The 18240-nt window shown below is 35.4% G+C and overlaps 1 protein-coding gene across 7 annotated transcripts in view; it reads left to right on the forward strand.

The window, feature by feature from the left end:
* Positions 1–18240, forward strand: part of FER (FER tyrosine kinase) — a 474202-nt gene that overhangs the window by 362720 nt on the left and 93242 nt on the right. For all 7 annotated transcript variants that reach the window (XM_067731395.1, XM_067731398.1, XM_067731396.1 and 4 more), the window contains one exon: positions 4076–4199. In XM_067731395.1, coding sequence (XP_067587496.1) covers positions 4076–4199 — 124 coding nt within the window. The remainder of the gene's footprint in view (positions 1–4075; positions 4200–18240) is intronic.

An 18240-nucleotide genomic window follows, 5' to 3' on the forward strand; every position in this document is an offset into this window, starting at 1 on the left:
TTTTTGAGGCCAATTCTCAGAATTGCGGCAGCTTATGTCATGGCCACAGCCTAGCCATCATGTAGTTAACTTCTTCCACCTGGTGGCGGTTTCAGTATCTGTAGGACAGCTCACAGGATAAGGCTCAGAATATTATCTACAGCCCTTAAGGAGGAACTAAAGGTCCTCGACTATGCTTAATGACTAAACTATTATTATTTGGTCTCCTTTGACTGTTTTCCTCTGTTTCTGCATTTTCTCACTTCTCTGATTAAACATATTCTTTAGCTAAAGTTTTTCCACAGACAAAAGGCAGGCTGAGGACATGGGGCGAGGCAAGGACCATAGGGCCTGCTCCATTTCAATCAGACCTAGATCAGCACGACTTCAATTTCCATGTTCCTTTCACCATGTAATGCTGTCTCGTTAGTAAACTAAAAGTTGGCTATAAAAACATTCTAAGAATTGTCTTAGAAATTCATCACTGGTGAAGAATTCTAGAAAATAATCCATCCTGTCTTGGTTTAATGTGCCATACAGAAATAAGCTTTGGTAAGACAGAGTTACAAAGGGGGAGTTATTATCTTGTTTTACCCAGTTATGAACACCACCATCTTATTGCAGTGGTCAGGTTGGGCTACTCCAGCCACACACATACACACATGCATATGCAAACATGTATACACATGTGCTGCACATATGATTATTGTATGTATCACACATTCTAAGAGAGGTTCTTTAAACTGCCACAATGAAAATGGCAAAAGAATGAGTTCAAAGAAACAGACACTATCTTCTACAGTAACCTCACAGTGAATACTAAAGATCATATCATCTGATGTCAGTCTCCAGTTCTTCTTCACTAAATGATAATAATCAGGTACAGTCCCCACAGAAATGTTTCTGGCCCAGTCTGAATTATTTTCTTGGTATCCTAGCTTTAGTCTCATAGTCTGTCCTTTGGATAGTTTAATTTTTGCTTCAGGGTCCTTAATGGCTACACTCACCCAATGCTAATTATTTAATTTTTTTCCTGAAGACCTTGCTTCTCAACAGTGTTCTGCAGGAAGCTGACTAGGGCTGTGGAATGGTGCAGCTCTGCTACTTTACTTAAGATCACTGTGTCTGTGGCATGAATAACTATAAATGGGAAATAAATCTAAAATTTACTTTAATGATTTAGTGATTTTAAGCAAGAAATTTCTCTAAGGTAGAAATAGTCTTGGATTAACTAAGAGACAATCAGATACCCTTTGTCTGTATCTTTGGCTGTGTCACAGTATTCTGATAGCTGTATCTAACTCTACCTTCCTAGTACTTTTTTTTTGCGGTATGCGGGCCTCTCACTGTTGTGGCCTCTCCCGTTGCGGAGCACAGGCTCCAGACGCCCAGGCTCAGCGGCCATGGCTCACGGGCCCAGCCGCTCCGTGGCATATGGGATCTTCCCGGACCGGGGCACGAACCCGTGTCCCCTGCATCGGCAGGCGGACTCTCAACCACTGCGCCACCAGGGAAGCCCTACCTTCCTAATACTTTATTGACTTGGCATCACTTTTCAGCCAATTTTTAATTCTATTTAAGTGTTGTCTTTTCTTTGTTTATTAATCTAGTGTGCATTTGTTCGTTTACAGTCTTATCTATTAAGGATTGCTTCTTTGCAAATTATTTTTTTAAATGATGCAGTTTGTAAGGCAGTGGTGTTACAGAAGCATCTATCAAGATGAGCTCAGAATCTTAAATGTACTAAGTTTTATTGTTGGAATCTAAAGAATTTTATGGCATCTGTCAGGTGCCATTGATAAGTGATGTAATGTCATCCTTTTCTAAACATTATTTTAACATTGAACAAGTACTTGAAAAGCATAGTTCTAACCATTGAAGAGAAGCTAGGGAAGAAATGTTTAAAATTAATAAAAAATTTCATGGGTAGCTTGTCTTCATGCTTTTTGAGGTATTATTACGTGCTAGACATCCTGTGGTGGGCACTGAAATTAGCATGCTGAACAACAGAAGCGCAGTTGTCTTCACAGGGTTTACAGGCTGGGCCGGGGATTGGGGGTATGAAGAGGATTATGTGAAAGACTAGTTTAAAAAGAGCAGGAGGCAGAAGGAAAAGTGCTGAATGAGAGCTAGTTTTGGAAAGAAATAATATTAGGATTCCGCAGAACACTGGGGTTATGTCATATGATGCTTTAATCAAATTGCAGAAAAGATTTTTTCATTTGAAAGTTATTCCGTAGCTTAGAAAAAATCTTATGTGGTTTCAAGACCAGAAGGGTGCACTTTTTCTAAACTAGGCCAATGTATATCTAACAAAATAACTAATATATGTGAATATTGGTCCAGGAAGTAACTTGAACTAAATATTGATTTCAAGTCCATTTTAATAGACATTTTTTGAACGTATTAAAGTTGAGAAATTAGTAGTAATTTTGCTGTTTACTGTTGCATTTAGATGTTTTTGTTTTTGTTTCAGAAAATTAAGTCAGGCTTGATAGAAGCTATTTCAGTAATGTTCATAGTAATAAATTTGATATTCTCTTTAAAAGAACAGGAAAAAAAGTAACTTATCTGACACCATTAAGATTATTTTTAAAGCATATAACTTAGTGATTTTGCAAATAGTCCACCTAAATTTCTGTAATACTGATTTGTGAATAGGAGAAGAGATTAGAAAAAGAACTTTCTAAGGAGAGTTAGGCAGTTGTTTATTTTCTAGGTATTCTCATTAAAGAAAAAGCCATTAAGTCTTCATCTCTAGAGTTGTTCTATTTAAGGAGGCCTAGATCCCTGGTGAAGAGGATGAAAAACATCAGGAAATGACAATTAAAATGTTAATCCCTCTTGCGAAATTCTGGCTTAATATCGGAGGGCCTAATAGAAAGAGAAAGTAGGGATGACTGTTTTTAGAGAACATTCATTCTAATATACTTTAACTTGGTTTTGTTTTGTTTTGTTTAATAATGCAATACATTACACTATACATTAACAAGGAAATTGTTTAATGCCATGCTGTTAGTGAATGCAGTCTAAGGTTACCCTATTTAACATGGTTGTCACTGGCCATATGTGGCTCCTGAGCTCTTGAAATTTTGAAATGTATCTAGTGCTTCTAAGAAACTGAATTTTGAATTTCATTTAATTTTAATTGATTTAAATTTTAAAATTTAATTTCCAGTAACATGATTCAATTATTAGAAAAGGTTAAGTATGTTTGGAACAACCTAGGTATGTGAATCTACTTTTTTAACTGTAAATTTGATGAAATCTAAATACAGATCGAATACTTCAGATGGAAATTTGCATCTAAATTGAGATGTCCCATACATGTAAAATACACAACATATTTTAAAGACTTAGGATGATAAAATGTAAAATATGTCCACAATAATTTTGTAATGATGCATGTTGATTTAATAATATTTTATATATATTGGGCTAAAGAAAAAACATACTATTTCAGCCACTTTCAACTTTTTATTGTTGTTACTTTTTAAAATGTGGCTACCGGTATACTTAAAATTACTATGTGGCTTGCATTACATTTTTTTTGGACCATGCTGTTTTATGGAGTTTCTCTAAGTCATCACTGGAATTCATTTGATGCACAAAAATGCAATCTGACTCAGCAACTAAATCATAATCAAAATCATAGTTTTCTTTTTTTTTTCCTGTCTGACTCTACTATTAGTGATGGTGTTGTTAATCATTTACTGTTTTAACTCATAACAATTGTAATCTTTTATTTGGTATTAGAGAAAATAAGATTTCTTAGAACATTTTATCCAGGCAAATTGGTGAGAAATTGTGACAGAGGAAAGTCTGTCTTTGTATGACTTTGGTTATTATTATGTGTTGGGTAATATACAGTGTGAAGCACTTAAAGTACTTAAACTGCATCTAAGAAAATTCATGGTGTCTGCTTTCTAATAAGATGTGTTCTTTTCATATTTTCTTTTATCCTCACCTTAAATGAAATGGGCAAAAAGTATGGTTAAATGTGTAATGCTTTTTGTTCTGTCAGGTATCTCTAATAGGTGATAAATATGACTTTCATCATGATCTTGTCTCATTGTTCATCTGTCAATTCTTCTAGGAGGTGATTTCCTCTCCTTTCTGAGAAAGAAGAAGGATGAAATAAAACTCAAACAATTAGTGAAATTTTCATTAGATGCTGCTTCTGGTATGGCCTATCTTGAGAGTAAAAACTGTATACACAGGTAAGGAGAATATTTTTTAAACATTTTCCAGTTTTATTAATAGGGTATTAGAAAACTGATATACTTGCTATCATAAAGCAGTGAATTTCTTTCACAAAACGTATTTTCTTGTTGGTTTTCATATTTTGTGTGAAAGCATTCTTTGACAGTTGCTTACTTAGTTTACAGAAACACTTGTTTTCTGTCTTCCTGGGGCAAGTATACCTCATTAGACAATGACTTACTAATTAAAATTTGTTTTATTATAATCATTAATAGCATAGTGATAAGATATACCACAAGTTAGTCATAGAAGCAGCTACAAACTTGTAGCCAAATAAGATTGTTTCATGTGTTACTTATTCTCCTTTTTCAAAGAAATTACTTATAAAGTTACAGAAAATCCTACTAGTAAAACAATTCATGACAGTGAATTTGGCCAAGGGTAAAAGATTTGAGCACACTAGTTATTTCAAAGGAGATTTTAGCAAACTTTCTCTAATTATATCAAGACCATCAACTTGGTTTTAATGCTTTATAGATTGTGGTTTTAGCTGCTTGTAGCTGAAAGTAATCTTTTTTTGCTAAGTGTGAATACAAATTAAGATCTCTTGCAGAATTCATGTCAGATCCTAAATATGGCTAAGTGTATATAAGCAAAATAAAGTGGGGGATTTGGTGTAGTTTTTATTTGCTTGAAACAGCACATGATACTGTGTACTGTGGGGAGGGTTCATTGTCAGATTGAACCATTGTGAACTTTAAGCTGGTTGGTTATTGAGGTATATTTTTCTCTCATGTGCTTCATTATGAAGCCTTTGACTTCATATTCTTGTGAGGTTGTACAACATAGAATTGCAGCAGAACAAAGTTATATGCACCTTAAATATACATTTATTTGATCTCAATGAATATTTTTACTTAATTCCCCCCAAAAAATTTTGCTTAGTGCTCAGTTTTATTCTGAAACTAAAATTATGGCTTATGTTTCAAATATAGTTCAACAGTCACATGTGTTTTAAAATACATTTCAATAGGGATACTATTTTTCTGGAAATTAAAACAACTAAAACTAAGCTACTATCATATTCCTGTTTTACTTTCTATGAATATAGACTGTATTTACTTTCAATGATTGTAGATCAAATCACATTGTAATGTATATTTGTGAAGACTAAAACAATTGATTTTGGACAAGAATTGCATTATCACTAATTTCATTACTTCATGTTAAAAGTAACAATTAAGGATTTTGCCGTTTATTTAGAGAAAACCTATAATTTTGATTGCTCAGGTGTTAAAGCTACTTTGGGTATCACATTCTCTACTGCAGTTTTTATCGTGTCTCAGATTTTTTTTTTTAACTCAGACTATTTATAGCTTTAAGCCATAATAAATACACATTCTAGAAACTGTTTTAATGTCAGTTACCAATAGCAGTCTTTAATTTCTGGTGTGTTGTGGTTGAGGGAACTGTTGTTTCAATTTCTTGCTGCCTTTAGTGATTGCTTTTCTTGCAAATGGATGATTGTATTTTTTTAAGTGCCTCTATCATGAGAATTGAAACCATTCTAAATTGCCGATGGCAGTTAGCTTTTAAAAATTTATCCCACTTACAGAATCATAACATTATCTGCTGTAATTTTATCTTCCCATTTTGGTTTTTAAGAATTTTCATGCATTTCCAAATTTTTGAAAGTCAACCCGCGCTTGACCACATATCCTAGAAGATTGTACATAGTCCTGTACTATTTGCCTGGGGGTAAGGTTTCTGATTGAACATCTTGAACAATGTTGGTGAGAGCAGGTTTGACAAATGGGTTTCAGTGCCAACTTTCAGTGATGGGTAGTGGCTGTCTGTGTTGTGCATTGAGAAGGATTCCAGGATCAGTGACAAAGAGTCCAGTGATCGATTAGTCACATCTGTCAGGGTGCTGACAGGCATTAACACAAAAACTCCAAATTTGTCATCTGTCACATAGAATATTTTCTTTTTGTCTTTATTTTCATAAATACATTTTTGATACGATTTTCCTTACTAGCTATATTATAACAACAATATAATATTTTTCTATAATCACTTCCACTGATACCTTCTAAACTATTTGCTATTCTTATTTCTCTTGTTAATCATGATTACTGGATGAATTTTATGATACCTCTAGCCAGTGATCTTTTGTTCCTCTTCAAACTTAACATAAATGTTCTTTTGGATGAATTCAATTTTTTTCTCTTCTTTTTTGGTACCTCACCAATACAGGACTCTATATTGAGAAAGTAAATCATTCTTTGTGTTGAATTTTTTATGGAAGTGACTTGTGCTACAGAACTCTGTTCCTCTGTGTCATTCTGTGGAACTATTTCTGTGGTAGCAGTAGTAATTGCAGTGGAGTTTTAATTGATTTATATTTACTAGATATACTCAAGACATGTTATATGTTTTTTTCTCCTAAGAAATATCATATATATATTTATGTAGCATAAATATAACATAAATATATAAATACTATATATGTATATAGTATACACTGCAGTGAAAAGTATTTTTCCTCATTGGAAGAATTTCTAGTAAGGTATTTCAAAATTTAATTAAAGTTTCTAAAACGTGATTAAAAGTTCCGTTTCATTTTTCAAGTAATGAAGAAAGGCCCCCAGGCTCCATTCTTGACAGCCCAAAATATATGTATGTCTATGAATTCTAAAGTCTTTGTCCTACAAATCAAAGCAAAAAAATTTAAATATGCTTTAAATTTTATATGAACTTATACATTTTATCCTGTTCACTGATTAGAGGTCACTGGAATTCAGAACTTGAAAATATTTCTAATTGCATCTCCCCAGAATATCATCTTAACTTTTGGGGGACGCATTCTCTTTCTTTAGCTTTGTTGTATTGTTTTGATTACTATGAGAAGAGCAGAGCAATGTTTCATTATAGGTAAACAAGTATGACAGCTATAAAATGGAAACAAATAATTGCATAAAGAAATGGCATGCTGTTTTGGAAAGCGTTCTTATTGTAATTTCCAGTTCACTTCCAGGAGTGTTCTCTTGATACACTAAGTTTCTAATTGAAACTGTTTCTGCTTATAGTTTGAGAGTGTTGGATATTTTGTGTTTCAGTTTAGTTGTAATCAACCCTGTTTTCTTTATAATTATTCTATAAGCCAATGTGAAATTTTCTTTCCTACTTGTACTTCATACAAATATTTGAAGTACACTGATAAACTTTGCAGGGGTGTGTTTACTTACAGTGCCGTGTTATTAGATTGCTAGTTGTCACTCTGGAAAAAGTATTAAACCTGATGATTCTTGATGTTAAGTGGATTGAGGTTTGACATTATATTAGATTTAAATGGTAACGGTGTTTATGGTTTTATTGCTGATGAGTTCTACTACAAGATTTATTTTTATTTGGGTTTATTTTTAAAAATTGGTTTTGTGCCATGTATTTTATTTGTCCATGGAAAGTAAAGGAAGGATAAACTCTTGATTGCCATGTATTTGAGTTAAAGACCATAATCTATTGGGAGTCTTGGAAGCATTTCTGCATTTCATGATATTGTATGTCATTGTCAGTGCCAGAAAAGGTATCTAGGGAGAGATACTATAGAATATGATTTCTTTTTCTATTTTAACTCTTGTACTGATTCCTCTTCATTTTTGATTACTCTACCACAGTGATGTTTTGTTATGGAGTAAGATTAATAACTCTACAAATGAAAATATATAAGACTGCAAATATTTTATTGTTTGCTAAATGTTTTGCTTATCCATTGAGAACAATGGTATTGCTGGCACTTCAAAAACATGAACATTAGCTTATTCTGTGCCAGGATGAGAGCAATATGAGAATCATGATCCCTGCCTTCAGATGGATGTAACAGAAAATAATAATAATGCAAAGAGATAATAAGTTTAGTGACAATGTATACAAGATACCATGGGAGCAATATCAAGAGGGTCTAATACGACCTGTCAGTCTGGGAGCTATGGTGGGGAGTAGTCAGGGAAAGTTTTGCAGATGATACTGTTTGAGTGAGACTTGAGTGTATCATTGAATAGAAGGAGAAAGAATTTTCTAGCTGAAGCAAAGTTGAAAGCAAAGTTATGTTTTTCATGAGAAAGTATGACTATCATGGAACTACAAAGAGTATAATACTATCAAAATGGGAATACCAAGGAACGTTGGGCTGAGCCAGATAAACAGGGTCTTTCTTTCCAAGGGCTGTGTCTACCCTTTAATTTGGCTAAACTTGGGAATATCTAGCCATACATTCAGATAATTTTAAGACAGTTAAAAGTCTGTGGTTTTTAACTGGAAAAGGAAAGTAATTTGAACAAAATTTACAGAATCTTGAAAAATGTATAATCTTGTGAAAAGGTATAGGTATGGGACCAATTTTATTTTTAAGTTTCATTGGAAAAACAATTTAAGAAAGCTAAGATTGCCCAGAAAGGAACAATATTACATTTCACTTACATATGTTCCAGAAGAAGATTATTTCATCCAGTGATTTCTGATAAGGTTTAAGCATGTGTACTTGTTAAGGTAAATGTAAAATGTAACTTCTGTCTTATTTTTGTTGTTTGTGATTTCATATTTCATGAAGCTAAAGATTTGGTATGATATTGATCATTTACATTTTTCCCTTGAAAATGGAAACTCTCTTGAGAGTTTATTTTTTAAATCCAACTGACTAGCATCTGAGTTCTTCCTAAACTTTGAATGTAGTGGAAAAGTATTCTTGTGCTTAATGTATCTGCATATTTTCTTCAGTGTTTTTGAACACTTCATCTTTTCTGTGTCTTATGATCCTCCATATATTTAAAAAAGGGATCTTAAGATCAGTTTGCAGACTAAGTAATCGAGGCCGAGAAAGATTAAACGAAGGTCACCTAGAGAATTAGTGGCAGGGCCACTGTTAGGTCTTAGATGTGCTGACTTCATTATGACACATTCCCATTCCAGTGTTTTGTTCTGTCTCAATCAAGTATTCATGAGCCTAACAACTGACATTTATTGATTACTTACTGAGTACCAGGCATTATGCTAATTAAGTGCTTTTGATTCAATATATGAGAACTTAAGCTTCAGGAGGGCAATAATTTTTACCTATATTGTTTACTTTTGGATTCCAAAAGCCTAAAACAGTGCCTGGCACTTAAAGGTGAATGAGTGAATCCTCAAGGCAACAGTGGGTACTATTGTTGGGCCTGTTGTAACATGAGGAGACTTATGGTTAGGGAGGTTGAGTATGTTGCCCAAGATCATATTAAAAGAAAGTGGCAGATCCAGGATGTGGATCCTGGCACTCTGGTTTGAGAGCCCCACTCTGAATCACTACACTGGACTCAGCTGCTTTCCATAAGAAATGCATCTTCTGACTAATTAGAAGATTCAGGGCAGAAGGCCAGCTGGTGTTTGGTGTGATGGCTCAGCTTATAATCAACATCTGGACTCTTTATGGTCATGAGTAAAAACAGAAGAGGATGCTGAAGCCTGTGAAATGTAATTTTAGAAAGACATACCAAGGTCTTTTCTGTTGTTTTTCAATGAACAGTTGCTGAAATGCAGCAGTATTTTGTTATTGCTTCTCCATTTAATTAGAGCTTGAAATTTTTTTTCATTTTTTGTACACTATTGTTTAGATACCCCCTTCTACTTTATCTGTTAATTAAAAACACAGGATTAGCATAGAAATGTGATAATCTCAAGTTAGTTGACTAAGCATTTATGACTGGTTTTCTTGTTCTAACATTTGATTATAATTTTGAATATATTAAGCTTTACTTTTAGCTTCTAAACCAATTTTGCTACAGTACAAAGAGGACTGTAATTTTAAAAGTCTCAAAAATATATGGTCCTCCTCTAGTTTAACCTTTGTCTTTTTTCTAGAGCAGTTTGGTATTCACAGGAACACCTTTCTAAAAATTATTTATCCTGCTACGTTATTCAGTGTCAGAATTTCCTATCGCTAGTTTCATTCATTTTAATTAAAGGATTTTTTCCTAAAGTCACATCTATGTTTCCAGGAATGAAAAAGGAAGCCTTCTCTTATACTGGAATCAGTTAACACGTTGGGTTCAGTTAATGTACCAGAGTATCTAACTGCCTTCTTAGAAAACAAAAATGATGGATTTGGGTTAAAGGGTCAGAGAACGGATGAGTTTTGATTTATGGTTACTGGTAGGAAAGATGCAGCATATGTAGGATACTGTTCAGGAATTCAGCTCAGTCCAGTAAACGGAATGAAAGTCCTTGAGAGTGAAAAGAGAGGGGAAGAAGGGAATAGGAGTACATGAGCACTGTTTCATGGCTTAGTGAGGGCTAGCCTTGTCTTATGTTACATAGAAATGATAGAGGAAAATTAGCCTATACCTCATTCTCTACTATTTCTGACTTTTATTCACTTAATTACATTAAGTACATTTCTGGTTCAGAATGTCAAAAGTGATCTTTTACATTAAACAAACACAAATGGTTGGTTTACCATTTTCTCTTAGGGCCTATTTGATTACAAAAACAGAAATTGCTTAAGCTAATTTAAGCAATAGGAAATTTATTAGAAGGAAATAGAGTTATCTCACAGAACTCAAAAGACAGGAAGTTCAGCCAGCTCTGGGAGTCATTATAATTAGGAACTGGGAAGCAGGAACCAAAGCAGCATCTCTTTCTGTTTACCCTCTGTGTTCACTTGGTCTTTCATTATTTCTTCTTGCTATGTTGCTACTTCATTTCCCTCTTGCTCTGAAGACTACATTCCTCTGCCCCGATGTGCAAAGGTCCCTCAAGTGACATTCGAGTCACAACGTTCCAAGCCCCTCATCTGCAGATAATTAATTACTCTTTGAGGTCTCATTTCAAATTCTTGGCAGAAAGAATTGATTGGCCCAGTTTATGTTAGGTGTCTACCCCTGTTTTAATCAATAACATGGCTAGACAAGGGAAAAGTAAGCAGGATGACTGTTACATAGATTTACAGGAGCTGGTTACTGTGTGTGAGGGGATAATTCTCAGAGGATGGGACACATACTGAGCAGTCTCCCTAAAAGATGGCTACCACGCATTCATTGAATGATTCCTATTGGGCAAGCACATTCATTATCTTATTTAGTCTTCATATTTCTATGACCATTTATCTCTATTTCACACTAGAAAAAAATTGAGCCATCAAAATAAGTAACTTGTCCGATGTCATACAGCTGGTGAATGGATGACCCAAGTCTAGATCAAGTGAATGACAAAGGCTGTGAAACTAAGCAAAACACTTAAACTATGTGTTAGATACACTTTTCAGTTTCTCCCCTTTTGTGAATATAAGCAGCCATGTGGACATCTCTTGTATGAAGCAAATCTTAAAACCATTTAATAAATGCTGATTTAGAGAAAGCCTCGTTGTAGAGATAAGAGAGTGCTTTACAAGTCTTAACTCCGTATTTTCCTGGGATGATTCATCCCCACCCAGTTCCTTGGTGAAGGGCTGGTGGGTTTACTCTTTCCTGCAGGTGGTCGTGCAGTCTCCTTGAATCCTAGCTCACACCACATCCATACGACAGACAGGAGATTAAGCCCAGAACCGTGGAGTTGGGTTCATGATTACCCCAGGCATTTGGGTAACCGTTGGTTGAATTCAGGTTCTAAAGTAAAACCTGATATATGCTAGAGTAGCTGCCTTTTCCTAATTAGTCTTGGTCAAATAGAAATTCTGGCTTCTGAGGAATCCATTAGAACACGGATGACATAGAAACAAGGTTAACCTTCTCGCTTGCTTTTTTTGTTTTTTTATGTTTGTTTCCTACTCTCTGGCCTCCAAGATAGGATCAGAGCAATCAACATATGGAACTAGAGAACTCAAGCCTGAGCCATTTACTGAGCATTGACTCACCTCACTAATATTGAGGATTACTTGGGGTTTTGTCCAATTATCTTTAAATATGTTTTTGATTTGATGAAATTCAAAAGCACGATGAGAAGCCCTTTTCATTCCCAGGTTTCCCTTTTCAAGTGTCTCTGTGCCAGTCAGACTGTCTGCCTGTGCACTGCCAGCTCTAACAGCCTGGAAGCCCAGCATTTGCAGAGCCGTATAACAGCTTCAGCATAGTGGCTAAGCCCACAGATTTGACACTGGAATGCTCTGTGTTTGAATCCTGGCCCTGTAGCACATCAGCTGTGTGACTTTGGACCCCTTCCCTGCCCCCACCTCAGCATTCGCTGTAACCTTTACCCTGCTTCATTTTTCATCAGTCCTTATCATGACCATTTATATCTACATATGCAACTATGTGTATATAAATATATGTATAACAGTGGTACATGTAGACATAGAAACCATAAAAAAGTACTGGTTTACTTTTTATTGTCTGCCTCAACTAGAATGTAAGCTCCATGAGGATACTGGCTTGATCTTGTTCATTCCTTGATACAGAGAACAGTTGCCAGTATCTAGTTTTGGTGCTCAGTAAAAGTTTATTGAATGGATGAATGAATGAAGTTACCTACTATACTTTCATCTCTTCCAATATAAATTGAAGATAATAATACTCTTTCTGACACACTGATTTGGGTTAGACACTGCAAGGCTACTTGAGTAGGAAAGGGATATCTCCAAGCTCTCCAATAAGAAATATCCCTACAGCATTTCAAGAGGCTCACAATTTAGCAGGAAGAGACGACTCATGTCCATACCACTGTAAGATTACGTTCAGTTGTCTACTTAGCCAAGGATGCAGAAACTTTACAGAAGATGGCCACGTAAAGCAAAAGCAAATGCAGGATATCTCAGTTCACTTGACCGTGGTCCCCAGAGTTTCTAACGATGACACTGTCTACATAGGATAGGGCCTTGTTGAATCTGAGACACTCATTTTCTTACTAATGGCTGTAATGTGGAGCTTATGACACTATTCACAGAGTACTTATACATCTGTGTGATTTTGTTTAATGTGATATTTTAAACATTGGGCTCTATTGGTTCTTGTTGCTGTCAACAAGTCCACATCCTCACCGTGAAGAAAAAACAAAATTAAAGCCTAGGAATCTCCAGGTGGTTCATCTGTATCTCCAGCCCATTGCACCACAATTTGCTACCTTACTGTCATTACCCTTTTAGCTATGTGTTTCCAGCCCTGAGTATGTTTGGGCCAGACACTCTTCTAGATACTATGGCTACAGCAGTATAGGGGAGGATAATAATTTTCCCTCTGCCCTTCTAGATTCTTGACTGAGACTCCTGTAATGAAAAACAGATCAACAGGAGAAAAACAGAAGTTTAATAAGAAGTACACCTCCTGTATACATGGGAGATACCCAGGAAAACTGAGTAACTCCCTGAAATGGCCCAAGCCACCACCTTAAATCCCACATCCAGTTAAAGACAAAAGAAAGATGTTGGGGAAGAGGGGAGGCCAGTTATAGGGAGTTACCAGGAAAAGCACAGTAAACAAGGGTAAGGTTGTTATGCAGATTTAAGTTGGTGTTTTCTCCATTGATGAGTTTTTAAGAGATTTAGTCATCCTTCTCTTCCTGGTAGAGAGGGAGACACCCTTACAAATGGAAATTTCCCTTAAAAAGGGTAACTACTCAGTTTTCAGAGCTTCTCCTGTGTCTGCTCAAATAATCAGCTCAAAGTAATCCTTAAGCGTAAAAGGTGTATTTTGGGGCTGCAAATTCTGCTCCCCCTTCAGTGGCAAATAAACAAAACTCTGCCCTTACGGAGCTTACGAAAGAGAGGGGAAGCAGATAATAAATGCACTTAAAAAAGAATAAGCAAGTAAATATAAAATATTCCACATGGTGAGAAATGTTATAGAGAGTCACAAAATAGGATTAAAGGGAATGGGAAGGTAGGGGCAGGCACTGTTTTTTTGTTTGTTTTTTCTTTCTTTCTTAGTGATACGCAGGCCTCTCACTGTTGTGGCCTCTCCCGTTGCGGAGCACAGGCTCCGGACGCCCAGGCTCAGCGGCCATGGCTCACGGGCCCAGCCGCTCTGCGGCATGTGGGATCTTCCCGGACCGGGGCATGAACCCATGTCCCCTGCATCGGCAGGCAGACTCTCAACCACTGCGCCACCAGGGAAGCCCGAGGCACTGTTTTATATAAGGTGTAAGAGAAGACCCAGAAGAGAGAAAGGAGTGAGCCCTGTGAATATCAGTGAGAAAAACTTTAGCAACTTTGTAGCAAGTACAAAAAACCCTGAGATAGGCACCTGCCAGGTATGTCCAAAGAAGCCCAACAAGGGAGACAGAAAATGAGGTTAAACGGTTATGTGGTGGCCCGATCAGGAAGATCTTGTAAGTCATGGAAAGGGCTTTGCTTTTAGTCTTCATGAGGTGGGGGCCATTGAGGACTGACTTGATCTGTCCCAGGTTTTTTAAGGATTAGTTGGAATTCTTTTTTAAAAATAGACTCTAAGGGGGCAAGTGCAGAAACGAGAAGACCAGTTAGAGAGCTATTGCAGTAATCAAAGTGAGAGACCATGGGAGCTGGACCAGGAGGGTAGTGGTGGAGAGCATGAGAAGTGGTCGGTTCTGGGTGAATGTTGAAGGTAGAGCCATCAGGATTTGCTGTGATATTAGACATTATATGTAAGTGAAAGAAAGAGTGAAGGATAACTTCATATTTGCACAGATATCAAACAATGATCTTCCAGTATTACTTTCCTCATAAAGTCAGGTGACTGTAAGACACTCTCCAATGTTCTGTTTTCTGTAATTCTAGTAATTCAAACATGACTGCTTCAAACTATAATGAGCCAAATAAAAGCATAACACGTAGTTTTCTTTTTACTGGGAGCCTACTAAATGCTGAGAACTGTGCTAGTGACAGAGTCAAGAGTAGACAGAGCGCCACTCCTTCTGGCATTCTCACTTTCCCACATTAATCTTATATTTCTTGTAATGGAAGAAAATAAAAGAAAGTAACCTCAAGATCTCATCTGCAATTTTTTGCATTTAATTGGACATATGTTTTCCAAATAAGATACAGATCTTTAAGAATGGTACCTTGCAAATAGTATCCTAGGTCACAGACCCATTGATTTAAAGAAATAAGTAAAATTAAATGTATACATAATTTATAGAGGGTTATATTTTCCCCCGGGTCTCTGGTTTTATGACTTGTGTATGAAAATAATTATTATTTACCTAACCTAATAACTCGGTAATGTTGCTAGTTAATTTAAGTCTGATTAAGTCTGGTTCAAGTCTGATTCTTGGAGGTTTAATGTCATCTGTAGAACTAAAGTGACACAAGAGAGAAGATGTCATTCACTTGCTATTTTGTTTACTAAACAAAGGCCATTTCCTTCTAATGTAAGGTTATATACTGTAAAATTAAATGGCCTCTATTATAATGAATATCAAAGTTTTATAAAATAGCTTAGAGACTTACTGTTTGTCGTCTGGTACACTTATTTATACTTCTTATGAATAGACATTTTTATTATTATAGAAAAGAAACACATCCCTATTTTGTGTTCTCAAATTGACCTTTTAATACTGAACATTTTTTATTGCACAGTTTGATTTGCTTCTTTGTGGGGAAGGAAATAGTGTAAATTTTCTGTGAACATTTTTCACTGGGTACTTTTCAAAAGGTAGGAGTGTGATAAATATCTAATATATGAATAAGTGGATAAATTAATGAATAAATGAAATAGGTCTTATCTGCTGTCCAAAGTACTAATTGAATGCCATTAGATGACTAAGAACTTTCTGGAAAAATAATCCTAAACTGTTTCACCCCTAAATGTTATTCTTCCATTTTTATTTTTCACTGACTCATTTCTTTATATTGCATAAATGAAGAAGTAATTATGTGTGATGCAAACCAGTATGTGTTACACAAACAGACCAAAATTCTTTTTCTGTTGTGAGTCAGAATGAAGGTTTTAGGTTGCTCAGAGTATTTTTTTGATTGTGTGAATGTGATCACCCCAGAGTTTTAGTGAGACAATGTCAGTGCTCTTCTCCAGATATTGTCATCCTCCAAGAGTCACAGAAGGTGAATACTATCCTGTTTCAATCCCTTTTTCATCTAACAGTAGTTATTTTTTATATTGACCCTGTCCTATTGCAGACAATGATCAGGGCTTAAGAAAACAGCAGTAGTTTAAAACATGCCAGAAAGTATTAATATTTAACATGTAGTTTGAAATAATTGGGCAGCAAACATCAGATGTATTATTATGTATTAGAGAGCTCAATAGGCACATATTTCATTTAGCTTCTTTCTCCCTTACGTGCCCTCTGTCTCATTATTGTGTAAATAATGAGAGAATATGAATGGTATGGCTAGAATAGTGCAGAGGTACTTAGTTCCTTGCCTTTTAAGACAGTATATAATGAGTAACTTTAATTCTCAGTGAATAGTATTTTCTCCCTTCACTCTTAAAATTCCCATTATACTTTTTTAAAATTAGGCATCTATTTACTTACATAAATTAATGAAGAAAAAAATTAAAATAATTATGTCTGCTATTTGAGATATTTTAAAACTCAAGGTAGGACATAACCATATGGCATGATATACAAATAATCTATAAACCTCTTTGGAATCAAATGAAAACATAAATGGTGTGTAATTTAAGAATTCACTCTTTTTTATCACATTGTGCCATATAAATATTAAGACTTTTTTTAAATATATATTAGTAAAGGAAAGAAAATTATAATTTTCATATCAAATTTATACTTAAATGCATATCCTAGTAGAAACAATTATTGAGATTTCTATATTTTTGCTTTTTGATATCATAAAAGCTTGCCTGGTAAAATTCCTCAATTTATTCATAATTTCTAAAGCCTCTCTATGTTCCACGGGTTAAATCAATGTAAAACCATGTATTGAATGCCTTCTTTGTAAAAGGCCCTGTTTAGTCATGCTCTTTACTCTCAAGGAAAATGAGAGAAGTGAAAGATATTTGATAATTTGTTAAAGAGTACATTGGGGGAAGGGAGTGGACAAGAAACAAGAATAGGATTTCCAAAGGCCTTTTATAGCAGGGATTTAAAAAATAGCATACAGCAGTCTAAACTGCAAGAGCCACCCAACAAATATTGGGGTAATTTATTGAATTTCTTTTACGTGACTGGCTGTATTAAAAATAAGCTTAATTCCCAAGGGATTTCTAAATTGACCTTTTACCATATTTAGCAGAACTTAAACATTTTACTTTTTCCCTTCTAATTTTATTAAAGAATACTTTATCCACTTACTTTGTAAGCATCTGGGTATTGAAAAGCAGTCAAAGGGCAAGTGTTCCATAATGTTTGTTCAATTGAAGTCATCACATATTTACTTAAGTACTTTCTATGTGTCAAGCACATGGTTGGTGTTTGGAGTAATAAATTGAGCAAATCAGATGGGGTCTCTGTCCTTGAGGAGCTTAAAGTCTAGCGAAGGAGCCATACATTAACAGATATTCATACAAAGAATGCATTTTAAAGTGGGATATGGCCCCATCCTGAGGCTGTGGAAGGCATCTCTGAAGAAATGACATTTGAACCAAAAGTTAAGTAACTAAGGGAAGATGGAAGAGGAGAGAGGAAACAATCAACTGGGAGAGAGTGGCTTGGAGGTGGGAAGGAGAACGGCCTTTCAAAGCAATGAAAGGTAATCAGACTATGACTAGGTTAAATAGCGACTTGAGATGTGACCAGAGAGGTAGCAGGGGACAGACCCCGTGAGGTGTAGGCCAGGTGCAGGAGGGTGGTCCTGACCCTGAGAGCAATGGAGACCATTGTAGGGATTTTGTTTGTTGTTTTTTAAATTTTTATTGGAGTATAGTCGATTTACAATTTTGTGTTAATTTCTGCTGTACAGCAGTGTGAATCAGTTATACATATATCCACTCTTTTTTAGATTCTTTTCCCCTATAGGTCATTACAGAGTATTGAGAAGAGTTCCCTGTGCTATACAGTAGGTCTTTATTAGTTATCTATTTGTAGGAGAGATCACATTCATGTTCCGTGCAGATTACTCAGTGTGGAGACCAGACTAGAGGGAAGAGTGGATGCAGGGAAGGGAAGCTTTCAAGGAAGTCAGTATCAAGACATCTT

This window comes from Pseudorca crassidens, chromosome 3 (assembly GCF_039906515.1).
Source record: "Pseudorca crassidens isolate mPseCra1 chromosome 3, mPseCra1.hap1, whole genome shotgun sequence".
Taxonomy (NCBI): domain Eukaryota; kingdom Metazoa; phylum Chordata; class Mammalia; order Artiodactyla; family Delphinidae; genus Pseudorca; species Pseudorca crassidens.